At 42.5% G+C, this 18,692-nt stretch overlaps 1 protein-coding gene and 1 long non-coding RNA gene across 3 annotated transcripts in view; one reads left to right on the top strand and one right to left on the bottom strand.

Moving 5' to 3' along the window:
- QSER1 (glutamine and serine rich 1) overlaps positions 1-6,428 on the bottom strand; it is a 38,775-nt gene extending 32,347 nt beyond the window's left edge. Inside the window, exon 1 of one of the 2 annotated variants that reach the window (XM_061462809.1) lies at positions 6,214-6,428. In XM_061462809.1, the coding sequence (XP_061318793.1) occupies positions 6,214-6,329 (116 nt within the window). In that variant the 5' untranslated portion in view covers positions 6,330-6,428. The remainder of the gene's footprint in view (positions 1-6,213) is intronic. The other variant, XM_061462808.1, reaches the window with a different exon arrangement.
- A 2,567-nt stretch (positions 6,429-8,995) lies between these two features.
- LOC133274058 (uncharacterized) lies at positions 8,996-16,246 on the top strand. The gene is made up of 3 exons (XR_009745015.1): positions 8,996-9,420; positions 12,501-12,620; positions 15,975-16,246. It is a non-coding gene; the product is annotated as an uncharacterized LOC133274058 (long non-coding RNA).
- The last annotated feature ends 2,446 nt before the right edge of the window (positions 16,247-18,692 follow it).

Genomic DNA, 18,692 nt, shown 5'->3' with positions numbered 1-18,692 from the left:
TTGGAATAAGAAACTTTAAGCATGAAAGGATTTGGGAATAAAAGCTCCTTGCCTCTATTTACTGTAACCCATGGTCAGAGAGGTTCTGAGGATGGTCTTAAGTGTCAATTCATCCCCAATAGTCCATTCAGAGTAAGAAAACAAGGAAGTGACATAAGAAGGGACAGAGAACAGCTGAAGTAAAACCAAACCCTATGAAATCTGCCCAGTGAGAGAAGTAAATCTAGTACTTAAAAACCAAGAGCTCCTTCCTCTCTGAGTATGTTACTTCTCTTTGCTTAAAAATTCTAAGAATTTTCCTTTCTCTGTTGCTTGCATGGTACAGCAAGAAATGCTGTGAAGGCTGAGCTCTGCATGTTGTTCAGTTATTTTTGTCGAACTTAAGACTGCTAAGGAATGTTTGAAGTAAGACTATTAATGTGTTGCCTTTTAACTGGGTTTTGTTTGGGCTTTTGGGTTTTAAGGTGTGAACAGGCATTCATCATACAGAACAACTTTTTGACATGCAAATTTGTGAATGTTAGGCAAAACAGAAGAAAAAAATCCAAGGAAAATAAATACACCCACTCTGTAAGACCTCTAGTATTGTTTAGAATGAATATAACCCAATCATAGTTGCCTTTTTCCTAACAAAGATTTTTTTTAAAAACAACCTCCTTTGTATGACAGCATCATGCCAGAATCTACAGTGACTCCAAAAAAAAATAAAACGTGGGCAAAAGTACAGAAGAAACAAAGGGAAAAGGTTGTTCTCTGGCAGTATAAATTTCTACAATTAAAGTTAATGGGATGAAAGGTAAAATACATATATCGGACTGAAAGACTTTCTGCACAGGTGGAAGAATACAAAACCTCTTTCAGAACAACACATTCAGAAATGCATTGAAGTTGTGAGCTCCATGGGAAAGGGCTCACATGTGAAGCATCATTCTAGGGGATCTCAAGAGAGGTCGAGCACTCAACTAACACAGACACTAAGTGCTCCTGGTAACAAAGCACAGGTAGTACAACTTGGCTGGGATGCTCACTGAAGACAGCAACAGAGCAAGCCTGAGCCCATCTAAAGCTGCCCTGGATGGCACAGCAGAGTTCCTGCTGAGGCCACAACTTATTCCTTACAGCTCTGCTTCCTGTTCGTCCCCTGGTGCCACCTCTGGATTCCTGCCTGGCAGCACAGGTATACCAGCGCAGCTCTCCAACTCAAGAGAAAGCTATTCACCTGCTTGGTCATGATAGTTTTCTCATGGATTAACAAAGCAGACCAGCTCCTCGGGTGGTTGCACAAAACCAGGGCCAACGCAAGGGAGAAGGATGGGAGCCCCTTTCAGCAGCAGTGAGCCTGAGCAGCAAGCTCAGCCATCTCGTGTAACTGCACCCTCAGACTAAGTTTCAACTCATTCCTTCTGCATCCAGTTCCATCACCATTTCTCACTGCAGCAAATGTTTCATGTACAGTTGTTAAATCTTAGGTAAGCAGCATGTAATTCCAAACAAGCCTAGCTGGCTTATTTTGAAACTAAAGCAAAGATTTTACAAGAGGACCACACATCTGCTCCTGTGAAACCTATGGGGCATACAGCATGAATGCGTTCAGTGCGTTTGTTCAGTCAGTCTTTGACCTTCCCACAGCTGTTATTTCAGTGTGTACTGAACGCAGGTTACAACAAGAAAAAAACCTGAAGACTGACAAAAGCTAGGAAGTCCCTATAAGGTACCTGAGCTACACCCCAGACTACCTGTGATTGATTTTGAATGTGTAAATGTTTTAAATATAAACTATGACAAAAAGTTGGTTAAGATTTTGAAGTGACCTACCCTTTTATATGTTTATAAAGTTTATTTAATCCTTCTGTGCCTTTTCTTTTAATAGCAAATGTTCTAAATATATTCACAGTTTATAAGCTTTAGCTTTCAACATCTGAAATACTCTGCCATAGGGAACTTTTTGCAGGAAACACGTTTAACAACAAACATTGGTTTTACCTCTCAGAACAATTTAATTTGATGAAAGACAATGTTCTACACTTCTCTAAAACACTATTTGCACTTTTAGAGTTTCTATAGCTATGCAAAAATACATTACAATTTAAAATTGAACCTTAACTAAGACACAATTATTATACAATTGTTACAGTAAGTCTTCGCTTGACACCTATGCAAATACAAGTTAAAAAAAAAAAATCATCACAACCACTTATCATAAAAGTTTAAGGCACAAAAGGTTATCATAAAAGTTTAAGTCTCCCACTTAGGTAAATCTGCATATGAACTATTACGGTAACTAACTCATTATCTTAGATTACCTGCTATAAATACAGGCCAGGCTAACCAAATATCAGTGTTATCTATTGTAAAGAACCATCCTGAATTAAATTATATAAAACCACATGCGTCTGGGTAGGGCAGAGGCAGACAAAGACTATCATGCATAAAGAAACACTGGAGACACGACAGCCGTCGTAAAATTTAAAGTAACCACAAAATAATTGTGACTGATGTCCATTCAATCACATACAGCAGAAGATTTGATTCTTGGAGTTGTGTAAAAACCAAATAACAGGGGGATCCCTCCACTAGTGAAAAACTTTCTCTAAATGAAAGAAGTAGCCCCAAGACAGAAACAACCAACCAGAAACCTCATCTCTTGTCACCTATCTCCATTTCTTTTCCCAAGCAATTATGACAGTCTCCCAAACTATTACAGTGTTCACCTGTTTCCTGAAGACCATGTATTTCTTGTGCAAGTAACAAGCAAGCATGACATATGTTATCTGCTATTCAATACAGGGCTAGCTTTAGACTGTGCCACAAAAAGGCAGCGTTTTAGCACAGAAGTAAGGTTTTCTAACAGCTACAGTAAAAGGTCAAAAGTGGTACTGTGCCCATACAACCATCAGAAATTCCATCAGGATGCTGACAGCCTGTGTTAAGAGATATGGGAGAGAAGGGAAAGGTGAAGGACAGGAGGACCTTTTTCAGCCCTCTGCTCCAGGGCCACCACAGCTGCACTGTTCAAATATGCTCTTCAAGTACTAGCTAATGCACTGATTCAAGCGACTGCTATCTGCTCCCATTCCTGTCTCACTACCTTCTACTATTCCATGGGAAAAGTTATGTCACAGCAGGCCTAGTAGCAATGTCTTCATAATACTTCACCACACATTTCCTTTCAGTTGATAAGAATAGTGCCACTGCACAGACAAAACAGTGCCTGCAAGAAATAAGAGGCAGGATAAAAACCAGATGGCTGAAGTTAAGCACAGGAAGACGGGAGCAAAGCTTATAGGGAGGGGAAATCATTTTGATGAGCTGAGACTGTGAACATGGCTCTCCACACAAAGGGAACATAGCCTGCCATGACACAGCCTGCAACAGCATAAATATGAAAAGAAACCTGAATGAAATATTGTTATTTCTATCACCTAAAGGCTGAATTCTTTTCAATCAAGTACCAGATCAAAATGACATACTTTTTAAAAAAAAATTAACATCAGGCTAATGCAGCTTCAGCTGTTTAGATGACTACCTGTCAACTATGATCAAAAACACCATTTGGAAAAACGTGAAGTGATCTGTAACACAAGCCGAGAACATTGACAGCATATTCCCTTACAGTACTTCTATAGCTCCACAATTTGCTTCCAGGCTAGTACAAGCCTTAGCAGTGATAGGCATGACTCTTGCGTCCCAATTCCCCAGAAACTGTCTCCATCTATACACACACAAATGTTATCAGTGATAGAGGAACTAGGAACACCTCTGCAAGCCCAGACTGTATTCAACATTGTGCCCAACATGTTTCAAATCTTTAAATCTTACTGAAGACAGGGTATTTTAATGCTTACTACAATTGCATGAACTCTAAGAACTCAGTACAGGAGAACTTCCAGCACAAAATATGATTCATAGTATCTTCCCTGCCCTTGTTACACTTAAAAAAAAAAATAAAAGAATTTTTAAATATTTCAGTCAAAGTGTGTGAAATGCATCATCCATCACCACCTACACAGCCTCAAGATGAACCTTCTAACAACTGAAAGCAAGGTCTTTTTGACATTGCTACCTAACGTATAGAATAAATAGTCATATCAAGAATGGATTCAGTAAGAGTAATTTGATTTTTCTGATTAACAATTTGATCGGCAAAGGTAGCAGGCAATGATCCAAAGAGCTTCTGCATGGTACTTGTCTTCAGACTGTTCTCCATGCCATTTCAATTGAGGAATTCCCAAAATACACAGTTAATATAGCAGCCATGGTTTGAAACCAGGGAATTTCTTTGAACGTACAAAATAATCATCAAATAGCTGTGTTTCTTCTAAGAGGGATCCTAGAGGGATCCACTCTTGCGTCTGCACGGGCACGCTCTTATATGACCTGTAAAACCCAAACCTTCCTCATGGAATAGATGCATGATCCTCAATAGACAACGAGAATTGGGGAAAGCAATACAGAATTGACGTGTCACTGACTACCATCAAAACCAAGACAGCAACATGACCAAAAGTAGTTCGAGAATTAGGAAGACTGACTACAAAGAACAGTAGGAGACCTCAGTCTGCCATGCAGGCAACTCTGCACAGAGCTTGGCTAAATGCAGCTTCACCGGGCAAGTGTTTGGCCAAAAAACACCTAACCATCCTTGCAATTCTCTGTGAAACCAGGAATCCAGAGCTTCACACCCCAGAAAGGACCCATTATCTTCTTATTTAATATTGACTTAATTTCTCTTAAAATGCACTGTCCACAATTCACCAAAGGTGACAATAAATTGGAGGGGATCCAGGAGAAAACTCAAGAGAATAACTGAAGAACAAAACAAAAAAAAAAAATAGAGTGTGTCTGGCAACAAACTACATAAAATTACTTATTTCTCTTAATAAAAAGAATATGAAGCAAGACACTAATCGAAATTCATAACGATGTTATGGGATTTTCAGTGCCCATAAGGCTATAGCAGGCTAGAAACTAAAAGCAGCCCTCTTAAGATCAGAAATAAGAAATAAAATACGAATCAGCCACTCAGTACACCAAGAATCGTGTTGAATTTTGCCTCAGTCAGAATTTTTAACTGCGCCTTCTGAACTACAAACTAGTTTCAAACACAAATTGGGGGGGTGGGGGGGGGGAAGTAGTCCTATGGCCTGCATCATGAAGAGGTCAGACTAAGATGATTGCAACAGTCCTTCTGACTTGATAATCTATTAACCTTACCAGTCAATTCAGAAAACACGCCTGACCACTTTCAAAACCAAATGCAAAGCCAGGTAGACCAACAGGTACACCTATTTTGACTGTATTTTTTTAGCCTCTTTTACCTTTAAACGTCGTCTAGAACTGCAGCTGTATCAAACTAGAGACACAGACAAGCGATAACAGAAATCTCATCACCTAGAAAACACTCATTTTAGTTGGCAGAATTATACAACCAGAAAGCAACCCGAAGCCAATGAGCTAGCTTGTAATTTTTCCGCACTTCCCGGAACTTTACAGAACTGTCGGTGGGACCAAATCTCTCCAGACAAGTTTTAGCTGAGAGAAGGCTCCGCACGCCCGAGAGCAGCGGTTTAGACAAAAGAGGTTAACCAGCCTTCTCTCGTTGAAAAAAAAAAAAAACAAACAAGGGGGAAATAAAGGGCGACGGGGGGATGCTGGCACGGAGGTGGCTGCCGTCTGCCGGCGCGGGATGAGGCGGCCCGGTGCCCGCATTGTTCCTGCGGGCAGCGCCGGTGCCCGCGGCCCCGCGCACGGGGACCGCTCCCCCCGCAGCCGCCGAACCCCGCTTCCCTCCTGGAGCCGGGCAGGGACGCGTGAACTCTTGAACCCGCGCCGCAGCACAACGCGAGTCTCCGGGGTGGAGAACGAAGACGCGCCTCGCGCGGGGAGGCAGCCCGCCCGCCCCGACGATGAGGGCCGCCGGGGAGCCCGAGCCGACCACCTCCCCTCTGCTCCCCGCCAGCCAGCGGCTCGGCGGCCGTGCCCCCAGACGTGGAAGCCCGGCAGGACGCGGCTCGTCCGTTCCCCCCGCCCCGCCCGGCCTCACCAGGCGCGCAGTGCCTCTGGGCCTCGGCCGCCCGCCACCCTGCCTTGCCCGGAGGGGGCCCCTCGCTCGCCTCACCCCCTTCACGGGGCGCTCTCTCAGCCGCCCCCGGGCCAGGCCCCAGCCCGGACCCTGGCCTTTCCTGCTGCAGCCCCCCGGAGAACCCTCCTCACCTGGGCTTGAGGCTGCCGGCGCCTCGCTCGTAGGCCCAGGAGGCGGCGGGCTGGGCGCCGGCCGGGGCCAAGGGGTCGGTGAAGCTGGGGGTCGTCGGGTAGTTCCTGTCCATCATCGGGCAGGGCGCGGTGCCGGGGCGACAGGGGCTCCGCTGGGGTACTGCGCGCAGGGCGGCGGCGGCGGGCACCGAGCGGGGCGGGTGGGAGCGGGCCCCCCCGCCTCATGCGGGGCGGGCAGCGCCGCGGCCCCCCTCACCGGCGCGGGCCAGGCCGCCGCGCCCCGGCCCCCCCTGCCCTGCCTCCACTCCCCTCCCGCTCAGCGGCGGGCGGCGGCGGCGGGCGGGCAGCTGAGGGCAGCGGCGGGCGGCGGCGGGGGCTGTGCGGCGGCCAAGCGGAGACCCATGTCGGGCTGCTCTTTCCCAGGATGCACCTCCCCCGCCAGCGCTCACTGGAGCTCACGGGCTCCGGCTCCGTGGCCTGGGGAGCAGGGAGGCCACAGCGAAGGGAGCAGCCACTGGAGCCGCCGCCAGCAGCGCCGGCAGGGGGCAAGGAGGAGGTCTGCTACTTGCGAACGGGCCACCGCGGCCCGACGGGGAAGCGCGGCTGCAGTAGGGGAGCGTGGCGGGGGGCGGTAGCCGCCACCGGGGCGGGGTGGGGGGGAGCTGAAGGCGGGGACCGCCGGGCCGGGCGGTGAGGCGGGGGGAAGGCCGGTTTCTCGGCGGGGCCGCGTCAAGTGAAGCGCTGGCGCTTTGTTGGAGGAGCCGGGGCGGGGCCATCTTGTTCCCGCTGAGGGGAAGCGGCGTCAGCGGCGGGCAGCGCCGCGGCCTTCGGGGCGGCTGCCGCCGACAAGATGGAGGCGCCCAGCCAGCCCTGCCCCGACTCCCACCCCGAGGCGGCGAGTTACCTCACGGCGAGGGAGCGCTTTGTAAAGTAATTTGTAGGGCGGCTTTCCCGCCCTGCCCTGCCCCGCCAAGGGGGGAGGTGTCCGGGCGGGCGCCTCCCCCCTCCGCGGGGCGCCCCGGCCCGCCGCCTTCCGCGCAGGAAAATCCACCTGGCGGGGGGGTGCAAGGTAGAAACCCCGGTGGTAGGCGCCGGAGCGGGAGTTCGGAGGTGCTGTGGGTCATCGGGAGAAGCTGCTGGCCGTGTTTTTCACTCAGGGCCGCTCAGAGCCTTTGCTTCGCCGCTTCAGGCTCCTGCGTGCAGGTGCTCAGCGGTTTAGGTTGGTCATTGCTTTGAGAATGTTTTACGGAGGTTAAATAATATAAAAATAATATAAAACCAGCCCTTTAGCTTTTTTTCCTTTTTGAACGCTAAAAGCCTGAAATACACACATATATGTATATAAGAGTTTTTCAAAACACTCAGGCATTCCCATTAATAAGTCAGTGCAGGTCTGCAGCCTGGATAGGCTTTAAAGTCAACCAGAAGGAAGAACAGACAGAATGTTTTAAGTATTTAGGGCAGTCTAAGCCACCTGGTGCACAGCCACTATGTTCCTGTATCTTTGTGTGTTTGTTAAAACAAAGAGAAATGGGTACCAGCTGTGCAGAACAGGGTAGGAGCAAAGGAGGCATCTGTGTTGGACAGGGAGATGGTGGGTGACCTACGGTTCTTGCTTTCCCCACAGGCTGAAGGTGCAAAGGCAGAGGTGCCCAGGAGGTATGTGCCTCTAAGGTAAAGATGAGGAGTATGCACTTGAAAAGAGGCGACTGTACCTGAAGGCAGTGCTCAGAACAGGAAGGTGTTTGCTAATGTGTAAGTAAGTCTTTTGAAGATTCAGTTTGTAGTAAGTACTTCGGGCAATATCCAGACACAGAGTAAAATGAATTTTCATTTCACTACACATTAAATGAAATGGTGAAGTGCAGAGTTTAGAAACTTGGCTACAGCCAAATAGATCAGATGCTAAAAATAAATCTCAACATTTGAATTAAAAAGTGATCGATATTAAATGAGAAAGCAGGAAGGTAAGAGACTTCAGGAGGAAAAGCTGAGGTTCTGCTTTTCTCATGCCTAGTTTCAAGAAGCTGCAAAGTCAGCTATGGGAAGAAATGCAGCTGTAGATCAGGAGGGAAAGGTAAAAATGAAAGTTATCAGCACCAAAGAGACTGAGCGAAATCACCCAGAGGACGGGAGGAATTGAGGAGGGAAAAGCAGCAGTGTACCAGATCCAGAAAACATCAGTGAGTTTCCTTGTGTTTGTGTAAGTTAGCACCTGTATTGCTTGAACCTGGAGGGGAGTATATGGGGGGGTGGGAGACCGTCTTTCCCTGGGAAACACAAGGGTTACTGTTTTACAGATGAACGAGGCTTGATGACAGAAAATGGCTCCAGTTTTATGTTAGTGACAAAGCACTTACTATTGAAAGTAGCATTTCCAGTGGGGAAGAACCTGTAGTTTTCGATTTCCCTGCAGGATCTGTGCCAATCTGTTTTATAATATTACCCTTAGGGTGCATTGTGTCCCTGAAGAGGGCCTGAGGGGAGGGTGATATGTGGACCTATTCCACCTAGCTGTAGTGTTTGGTTATTTAGGGTTAAGTGTGTTAGTGTGGAGCTACCTTAAAAGTGTCTTGCTGCAAGTTTGGAATGACACATTAAGAAATTGTAAAACTGTTGTTTTGTTTGATGTTTTTTCTTAAGTAATGGCAACATGAACTTTAAAGAGTAGCATAATGTTGTGTGTTTTCATTACAGGTTATTTCTCTAAAGAGAAGAGTACTCTCAGATACATGGCTGTAGAAACAACAAGTGCCAGTCCAGATTTACAGGCAGGTAGACAGTTAGTTTAGACCGCTAAATGAAGTAATTGTCAGTATACCACAGACACAGTGTTTTCCTGAACATTGTTGGAGAAGATCCTCATTCTTGTAATCAGATAGAAAAGTTAACAGCTGTCATAATTTCTATTTGTGTCGTTTGATTTCTTTTACATGGCTTTAATAGAGGTGGAGTAGACTGAAAAATTAATCACAAATGTCTATAAACACCAGATAAGTCAGTTTGCTTTTCCTGTGTATGAGATAAATCTACTTGTCTTGATAAGTAGTTGCTGAGACTTACATAGTGTTCTCATTACACTGATCCGTGCTGCTTGTTTCCATCCTATGTTTAGGAAAGTTACCTCGAAGTTTGTGCATTTTACCTGTTTGTAACCAAAAGGTATTTTTTAACTGTTCTCTAAGACAGCAAAGGAGGCTGTTTAGAGTAAGTGCTTTTTACAGTTTTCTGGTATCCATGATATCTATAAACAGCTCTTCTGAAAGATCTGACAGAAAAAAAATCTTTTGATAGATCCTTTTAATCACGTTATTTTAACGTGTAGATTAAAGTACATATTAAGATGTGTATTTAGGAGTCATTTTAGACATGTTCATGATTCTGAATACTGAAAATACTTTGATTCTTGTATTAGCAATAAATGCTTTTGTTTCAAATCCAGCTGTTATTTCCTGTTTAGGAACTGAGTTTTGCTGGATTTTAACACCTTCCAAACTGTAGTTCATAACTGAGTGCTTATATCCAGTAAAGCTTATCTCTCAAGTCAGGAATTTAATATAATAAATACATTCTGCTGAAACATAAGGTAATGCAATTTTTCACTCTATTTAAGAGCAAAATCTCAAATTACAGCACTGTAATACAATCTGTGCAGCATACCGGCCTGGGGCAGTACTGAATTTTTGTTACTCATTTCTTTCCCTAAACGAGCAGTCTCCACTTGGAAAAATAACATAGCAAATCCTTTACAGAGTTAAAAATGTTATGTGTTGATTAGGAATGGATTTAAGCACTTAAGGTAACACTTTAGTGGTAATCGTCTGCCTGAGGTCCAAGGAGTGATCTTGAAACTGCAGCATGGGCTGCTGCCTACAGGTGTAGCATGCAACAGGACTGTGTTGCGCTGCTCGGCTGCTTGCTGACAGCCAAAGGAGAAGGCCTTACTCTCCCTTCCTTCCCTGCTCCACTCCACCTCCTAGCAATGTGCTGTAGCTACAAGGTGAACTGTAAATTCACTGGCAAAAGAACACTTACTTTTTTGCCAGAGGTTATTTTTTTATAATTTCACTAAGCTGAGTCAGCTTGCTTTGCATCAAATGAGTGCTGGCTCAGGGCAAACAGTGGCAGTGTGCAGGTAGAAGCAGCTGGAAAGGGAAGGAAATGACAGGAAAGAGCAGGGAACTTTTATTTTTGATGGTGAAATATTTACTTGGCTTGTGGTATATTCAGTATAGGAAGCTCTTGAATCTAGGAGTGCCTGAGGATTTATTTCTGTGGGCAGTAATGGGCTTCTCTGCCCATATGCCACTTCAGCCAGAATCAAGCCAGCTCTGATGCAGAACTGTCTTAGCTAATATATGCTGCCCCTTAGGGAAACTCTCCTATTTTCCTCTTTCTGTTTAAATAATCTAATATTGCTCAGTGCTGAATGGCAGCATTACTTGATGAGGTCTAGTTCTATGTTTAAATTGACCATATGCCAAATGAAATGCAGAATCAAGCTAATAATGGGTAGTTGGCAGTTTTCTGCGATTTCATCATAATTAAAACCAAGATACCAATCACAAATCCAGGGCCAAACTACTGGTCAAATTCACTCCTAGTGTTGACTTATTTGTTTGTAATTGATTTATTTATTTAGTAACTTCTTTGTTGCTTAGTTTGCAACCTTATTACTGATACTAACAGAAAAAGGTCAGCCACTGTTTAAGTGTGATTGAGTATTTTGTGTGTTGTGTGTTTATAAGACTGGTCAAGCAGAAAGCTGTGTAGTATGTTAAGCTCCAACAGTACTACAGATGTTAAAATACCAGGATAGCATCACTAAGGGTCCTTGTGCATGCAGCTGCAGGTTTTACTGGTGGGCTCATTCTTCATAGGGCCAGCATTTGCTGCCTGTGCTTTTGGTGCTCTGTTTATTGCAGGTACAACAAACCTGTCTACAGGGATTTGCCAAAGTCTCTTTATCCCCATATACTCTCTTCTTCCACAGAGGGCATTGCTCCTGTCCTTAACAGGTGATGCCTAGTTTTGGTCTTGTCCTGGCTCTTCCCTCATGTTGAAGTACCAAAGTACAATTTTTTTCTTGCATTAAGAGGCTTTCAGCTAAATCTGTAAACTTGATTTTGCAGCTAAATTCTTGGTGTGCTTCAGGGCACAAAAGAATCCTGCAAGAATAGCCAGATGCACATGCTGGATCAGCAGCTTGAGCTGTTGTTGATTGAAGAAAGTAAAGGCACAGCATGCAGTTAACACTGCAAGAGTTAACAAGAGATTACAGCTGGGCTGTTGGAAGTGTACAAAAAGGATTTTATTTCAGTTCATAATAGTACTTTATTTTGGAACTCTCATGGTATCATAAATAGTTTGATAACATACACAAACATTTTAGTGGTTAGCTTTCAGTGGCTAACCGTTTTGTCAACAAAAGCTCTAGAAGTGCCTAACGGTTAGCTTTCGTGCTGAATTTATCTTCACAGTTGTTTGAAAACAGTGTTTCAGAGACTTGAGGACAAAATTCTTTTTTGAAAACTAATGTTTCAAAGGTAAAACATTCAAGTAAATTGAACTTGTCTGGTCAGATGAAGTTTGGAGAAGTTCAGGCCAAAGCTGAGCTGGGTCTGATATACTGACAAATTCTAAGAGGAACACAGAATTACAAGTCTGCAGGATCTTTCTCTGTTGAACACTGATAAACAGTAAGCATCAGCTTACAGATGGTGGATGCAGCACTTCTGGGCAGGTTCTGTGTGTGTGCTATTAGGCTGTGGCATCTTCTGTGAGCAGCAGCGGGTAAGTAGATCAGATATTATGCAGTAATGAGTTTTGGTTAGGCCGATTACAAATCACTGTTTCTTTTATTGTTGTTGTTGTAATTGTGATTCTGGCCAAAGCATAAAGCTGTAGTTGTTTGACCAATTAGATTTTACATTTAATTTGGCACATGGCCTCTTCAAACATCAAGCTAGACATTGAGAAATGTCTAAGTAGACACTCCAAGAACACAGCTGATCTTGGAGGCTCATAGCAAATAGTCTCTTTCTTTGCATTTCTTTACATATGCTATTCTGTGCGTTTATTTGATGAAAAGCTTGTGTGTATGTACAAACAAAAGAAGCAAAATCTTCATAATTTATTCTGTTGAACTAAAGGTGATCTATGAAACCATAGCCCTTCTCCTGAGGTGATAAGAGATGACTGAGCTGGTAGAAAGCTTACTGCAACAATGAGATGGAAGTCCTTGTTTCCTTCACTTTCCTAATCCTCCTTTTTGTGTGGTTCCACAGCTTCCAAGGTGCCACCACTGGTGCTTGTGTTGGTTCAGCTCACCCACTCAGGAGGAAATGGTCTATGTTTTTGCTTGATGACTTACAAAAGGATCCAGTAAAGACCAGAACTGGTATAAGGTATGTGGGAGAAATGTGCAGTGACATGTTGGAAAAAGAAAACTTTGCTTTTGAACAAACTCATAGTTGTAACGGAAAGTATTTTATTTTACCTTTTATTAGATACTCTCCTTTGTATCATATCCATGCTGGGTATTTAACATTAGATACTGGATGTATTCAGTACTTGGTAGCTGCTGGTCTTTAGAGAAATTAAACTGAAGTTGCTGAACAGCTTGGAACCATTGCAGGTATTTTTATTTCCTAAACAAAGTCAGCACTGCATCAGAAATTTAAAACCTGTTATAAGGTTTTGTTTTGCGTAGGGGCTGTGCAAAAAAAGCAGAGGGAAAGGATAAGCTAAAGGCCTTGCTGTCTGTGAAGAGACAAAGCAAGCTGTCAAGAAAAGGGGTTTTCAGAGAGAGGGAGGGGACCAAGTTTTTGGGAATCATGTCCAGGGGGGAGAGAAAGGAAAACAAACAAACTCACCAAACAGCAAATAGGCATGTGTGTACAATAGCAGATTATGAATAGACACAGAAGAAGGTATCAGAGAAGGGAAAAAAATCAATAGCAAATTATAGGTAGAACAATGAGAAAAGGAGGGGGAAAAAAAACCCACCCACAAACCACCCCCCTAAACCAGAAGAAAATGAAAAGCTACATGTAAAGCAAAAGTAATTAATGTAGTTATGTATTTTCATCACAGACAAAATGTACTGCATCAAAAATAGCCAAAATACATTTGATAGGTCCTATTCTGTTATTTTCCATGTATGCAATTAGTGTAGTTGCCATTGTAAAGTTACATGAAAGATAATGCATTTTATGGTAAAATAGAGGAATGGTGTCAACCTGGGGAAAATTTGGGGAAGTTGCTCCCACAAAAATGAACAGCAAACTGAATTGTAGTTTAAACACTAATGGAACTACTGTTTCTTTCCTTGTTGGTACATCATAGGACCTGGAGTTCCCAGCTGGAGCGTGTCTTTTGCTGACATATCAGTATTTTGCTAAGTTAGGGCAGTTTTGCAGTAATTATTTTTGACATTTCAAAGAGAGTGGGCTGGCTTTTTATTCGGTGGACACAGAGATTAAAAATTAAATGGGAAATTTTATTAATTTGAGTTGTGGTTAGTTTTTTTGTTCTGTTTTATTTTTTAAAAAAGTAAGTAGTGTCATAATGGTGAAAATTTACTCAACTTCCACCTAATTTTCAGGATTGTTGAAAACCAGTTGATACAAACTTTTTTTTTTTGTGTATCTGGGAAATGTGTAGCTAAAGTCGTAATATTATAAACAGATGACATTTTACAGAGAACTGGGATCCTATTTTCCCCAAGACTTATAATGAGAATGAAGTATCTGTACCCCACCAGCTGTATTCCAAGTCTTAGTTCAGTTGACTGAAAAGCTTCACTTGATGTTCAAATACAGAAAGAGGTTCTGGTATTATTTGAGGAGTTTTAACCAACTGGCTCAGCTCATCTCGTGTACTTGGGAGAAAAAGCACAAATCTGACTGTTGTCTCTCAGTGAGCAAAGCAAGAGTGGCTTAATTTAGTGTAAAGTCACTGTACTGCAGCATTTGTTCTACCTAGCTGCCCTCATGTATCCCTCCTGCCTCTCTGCAGAAGTTAAGTTGGCTTGTTTGTCTTTCTTATATCTAGTCTGAATCTCCCCTCTTTCAGTTCAAGAAATACCCCTTGTCCTGTTGTGACAGGCCCTGTTAAAAAGTCTGTCCCCACCTTTCTTACAATCCTGCTTTAAGAAGAGGGCATGCTGTTACCAACTTCATTTTAAAAAAAAAAATAAAGGGTTGTCAGCCTTTTTTATAACAAGCTAAATAGACATCTTCTCTTTTGCTATGATTAACCTGTGTAAATGTTTATTTGGAAATTGTTTTACAAAACAACAGACTAATATTGCTACCCCTCACCCAACAAAATGACAGCAGTTAATGTCAAAGTTACAATTAAAATGTGACCAGTGACCAGTGCATTCAAAAGGCTCTGTCAGATGAGTAGAAGGAAAAGATGAAGCAACAAGAACTGTTCAAACTGCTCACACAGGTCAGAAATGACTGGAAACAGTCTGAAGTTACCATCTGAATAGAATGGGGTATTTGGAAAGATGTGCTTAAGATTTCTGAGAGGAAAATACATCCCAGTTCTTGACTGTGAAAATGACAGATGATAAATTTGTATGTGATACGAATTAATTGAAAGATATTTACAGTATATTGAGGTGTTTGAAAGATGTTTTGAAAACCTGGGGTTTCCTTTGTGTTCTCTACCCCACATGGAACAAGTGGGGATAGCAGCAGTTAACGATTTTGTTGGCAGATGAGACTGTGGATAGAAGTCTGGGTTTTTTTTTGTTGGTTTTGTTGGTTTGGGGTTTGGGTTTTTTTTTTTAAGCTTTAAATGAACCTGTACTGTGGTTGACCTAATTAATCAAACACTCTTGCTAATAACCTACAGGTAATTAATGCTATTTACAGCTGGTAACGTGAAGGAAAGACAAGGAATTTTCCTGTGCTTTCCAAACTTCAAATATAGTTCTTAGGGGCAGATCAGACTCAAAACATTTTAGTTAGTATCAGTAGGCATCACTAAAACAATAGAATACTTCAAATCAGATTTGGCAACAGCTCTGTAGTAAATAATTTGGCAAAGAATTACACTTTTTTGTTACTCAAAGTGATCAGTTATTTTGGTTTTGGTTCCAATCCCAGTTCAGTTGAAGCCAATAAAGAGCTTGCCATAGACTTTGGTAGGACCAGAATCAAATGCATGTTCATGAACTGTGGTGAGGAGTGCACTTCTGTGGTGAGCAGTGCACTTCCATTTGGTACTTCAGGTTTGCTGTTCTAACAAATTCATAAAAATCCCAATGAAAATCCCCCCAAAATACAAGAAATACATAATGGATATAATACTGTTCATTGGAGGATTTGATAAATAGTAAGCTTTCTTATTTCACTGAATTAAAAACAGGTTAACTGATTCCTTTTTTCAGATGACAGAGCCAGAGACCACTTTTCTGCCCTTCGGTTATTTGCTGTAACTAATAACGTGTCCTAAGTTATGAAAAGCTGCATAATGTTGGATTAAACATTATGTTTAATAATGTTATTTGCTGTAACTAATAACTTCCTAAGTTATGAAAAGCTGCATGCTATAATCTTGTTATGATGCTGAAAAGGCCAAGTTTTGGGAAATTATTCAAGGCATTGGCTAACAGCTTTAAGTGTGACATGTTTAAACCTGTTCCAAGAGGAATGGAGTTTAAGTACTATGTAATTTTTCCCGGTGTTTTATTTAGACACTTCTGTTTTCAGCTGTCATAGTGTATCTCTGTTAATTCCTTTAAGAGCCACTGCCTTTCCTACTGGCCCTTGAAAGAAGGCCCAGAAGTCAAAACACTGATGATTTACACCTGTACACAGATTAGATTAAAATTCCTGCTGCTTTGCTCCGCAAAATCTATCTCCTCTTTCTCCCACATAAGGACACTTGTATTTGCTGTTTTTTGTATTCTCATAGCAACTGCATTTTCAAAGGAAACTGCATGTAAAATCTGGAAATATGGCAACAATTCTGAATTCACACATCACCACAGTCTTCCTGTTGTTGATTTTTCCTATGCCAGCCCTGATGTATCAGAAGTTCTGAAAAGAGACAAGACACAAGGCAAAAGTGTCCTGGGCCAGGAGTCAGCATATGAAACAAGAAAAACTCAACCCAACAGCTGCCATTCAATCCCTTTAAAAGGAGAGGTAAGTTTATGTTATGGTCAGCTAAATTTTAAACTTTGCTTCTCATTTGTAATAAGCAGAATGTGTATTTTTTTTTTTTCATCTTATGTGCAATGAGTATTTAAATATCAGTCATTGCATATTTTAGGTATCTAAAGTACCAATTCTTTGAATAAATTTGAAGTATTACACCCTACAGAAGATGCAGTTTACTGCCCAAAGCACTACAGCATCCATGTGCAACACTTAAACCATCTTAAGGTTTTCTGTTATGAAGGCATTGCACAGAGTCATTTGCAAATGATTTGTAGACACAGACCAAATATCAAGTGATATTTAATCTCTGTACAATTTCTGTAGTTCATTTAAAACATGACTTTGCCAGATCTACTTACTAGGACTATATCGCTAGTAACATTAAGGAATCTCTGAACTTTTACAAGCCCTATGAAATCTTTTTCCTTGAAAGTGCTCCTGTTAGTCCCAGGAAAAATCTATAGGAAAGCATGCTCTATAGCTCAAGATGCACATTAACAAATTTGAAATTGTTAGGTAAATTTCTGCAAGCTTTTAATTCCATAGCTTTATTGTAACTGTATTTTGGTTATTAACAGTGATCTCTCAAAACTCACTGATTTTGGTCTTACAGAATAGTAACCCCCAAGAACTTCAGAATGCTTTTTACAAGTAGGGCAAAAGTGAATTGAAGCTGTCCTAACAAGGGGATTCCCCAGTCTCTCAACAAGAAAGAAGCTGCAAAGAGGTTTGTAACTTGTTGAAAGCCTAGTCTGATTCTGAAGCTTTGGGAATAAGAACAAAGTCCAGTGTCCACACGTATCAGCTGGGTTGTATGTATTTTTCAAAGGGCAAGACCTCCTGGTGTAGCACTTTTGATGCACCGTTTATATTCCAAGATTTAGAGCATTTTCTTCTTTGTAAAAGTGTTTAGAGATTAAAAATCTCGTATTATATCATTCCATAGCACTGTAGGTTCTAGCAGGTTAAAACCCCACAAAACTCAGTGAAATATTACATGTAAGTATTCAACTTTTATATTATAAAGTGCATTTTTGGCACCAAATTAAAATACCATTTATTGCCATCCGCATTGGTCAAATGAGTGTATCTGTATGGGTGGAATTTGTTGCGTCTTAAAACCTTTGTTGCCTGTGACCAGCTATGTAGCTACTGTAATACAAGAGAACACCAACCAGTATCTTCCTGCAGCTATGGGAAGCCTTTTCTGCTATGTTGCTATTTGACTAGGAGGTAAAGGGACTGCAGGGTTGGGATGACTTGCTCAGCAAGATCTTTAAGGCTATGTGATGCTGGGGTCGGTATTTTAATAAGATCTAAAATTAAGGGTGGCTAGAACTGGAGATGCAGAAGTTGTGTGTCGTGGTTTAAACCCAGTCAGGTAATTCGTTCGCTCACTTCCCCCCCCCTTTCTTGCCCTCCCCCTGCTCTCGGAGGGACGGAGAGGAGAATCGGAAAGAATGCAACTCCCACGGGTTGAGATAAGAACAGTTTAGTAACTAAGGTATAACACAAATCACTACTGCTACCACCAGTGATAATAATGATAAAGGAAATAACAAGGGAAGAGAATACAACACCTCAGCACCAGCCAACCGATAACTCGCCCCCCCTCAGCCCGACCAAGCACCGACCGATACCTCCTCCAACCCTGCAGTCTCCCAGCCCTTCCGGCTAACTCCCAGTTACATCCTGGCCATGACGTGCTGTGGTATGGAATACCTCTTTGGTCAGTTTGGGTCAGGTGTCCTGTCTCTGCTTCCTCCTGGCTTCCCCTGCCCCCTGGCAGAGCATGAGGCTCACAAAGTCCTTGGCCAAACCAAAACATCGCTATCAGCTCTGTTCCCAGGCCGAAAGTCAAAACACTGCACTGCACCAGCTACCAAGAAGGGGAAAAATGACTGCTACTGCTGAACCCAGGACATTGTGTGTATACAGTTAACAAGTAACTCTGTGGAATTCTTGACTATTGCTCTGTGCAAGCTGATTATCTAATAGATGTTACATTCTACTTAAAGGTATCATTCATATCCCAGGAGAGCAACACATACTTATGCAAAGTGCTTCTCTGGGGTTATTTGGCCTTTTCAGCAAGCTAAATGTCTTTTTCAACATTTAAATTTTTAAACTGCAAAAGAAACATCCTCTACGAAACCAAAGTACTTTTTAACAAGAGACAAGTCTCTAGCTATTTGCTTAACATCCCCTGACCCACAGTACTTTGCTTACTCTCTTTGAGCTGGTATTTAGTGCTGAACATCAAAATCATTTGATAGAAGTGTACTTTGTCTGAATGGA

The sequence above is a fragment of the Pezoporus flaviventris genome, unplaced genomic scaffold (genome assembly GCF_033815535.1).
Source record: "Pezoporus flaviventris isolate CSIRO_AGI_PZ_B2104156 unplaced genomic scaffold, CSIRO_AGI_Pfla_v1 ptg000036l, whole genome shotgun sequence".
In the NCBI taxonomy this organism is placed as follows: Eukaryota; Metazoa; Chordata; class Aves; order Psittaciformes; family Psittacidae; genus Pezoporus; species Pezoporus flaviventris.
The sequence above is the reverse complement of the archived record's forward strand: the minus strand, read 5'-3'. Positions and strand labels throughout refer to the sequence as shown.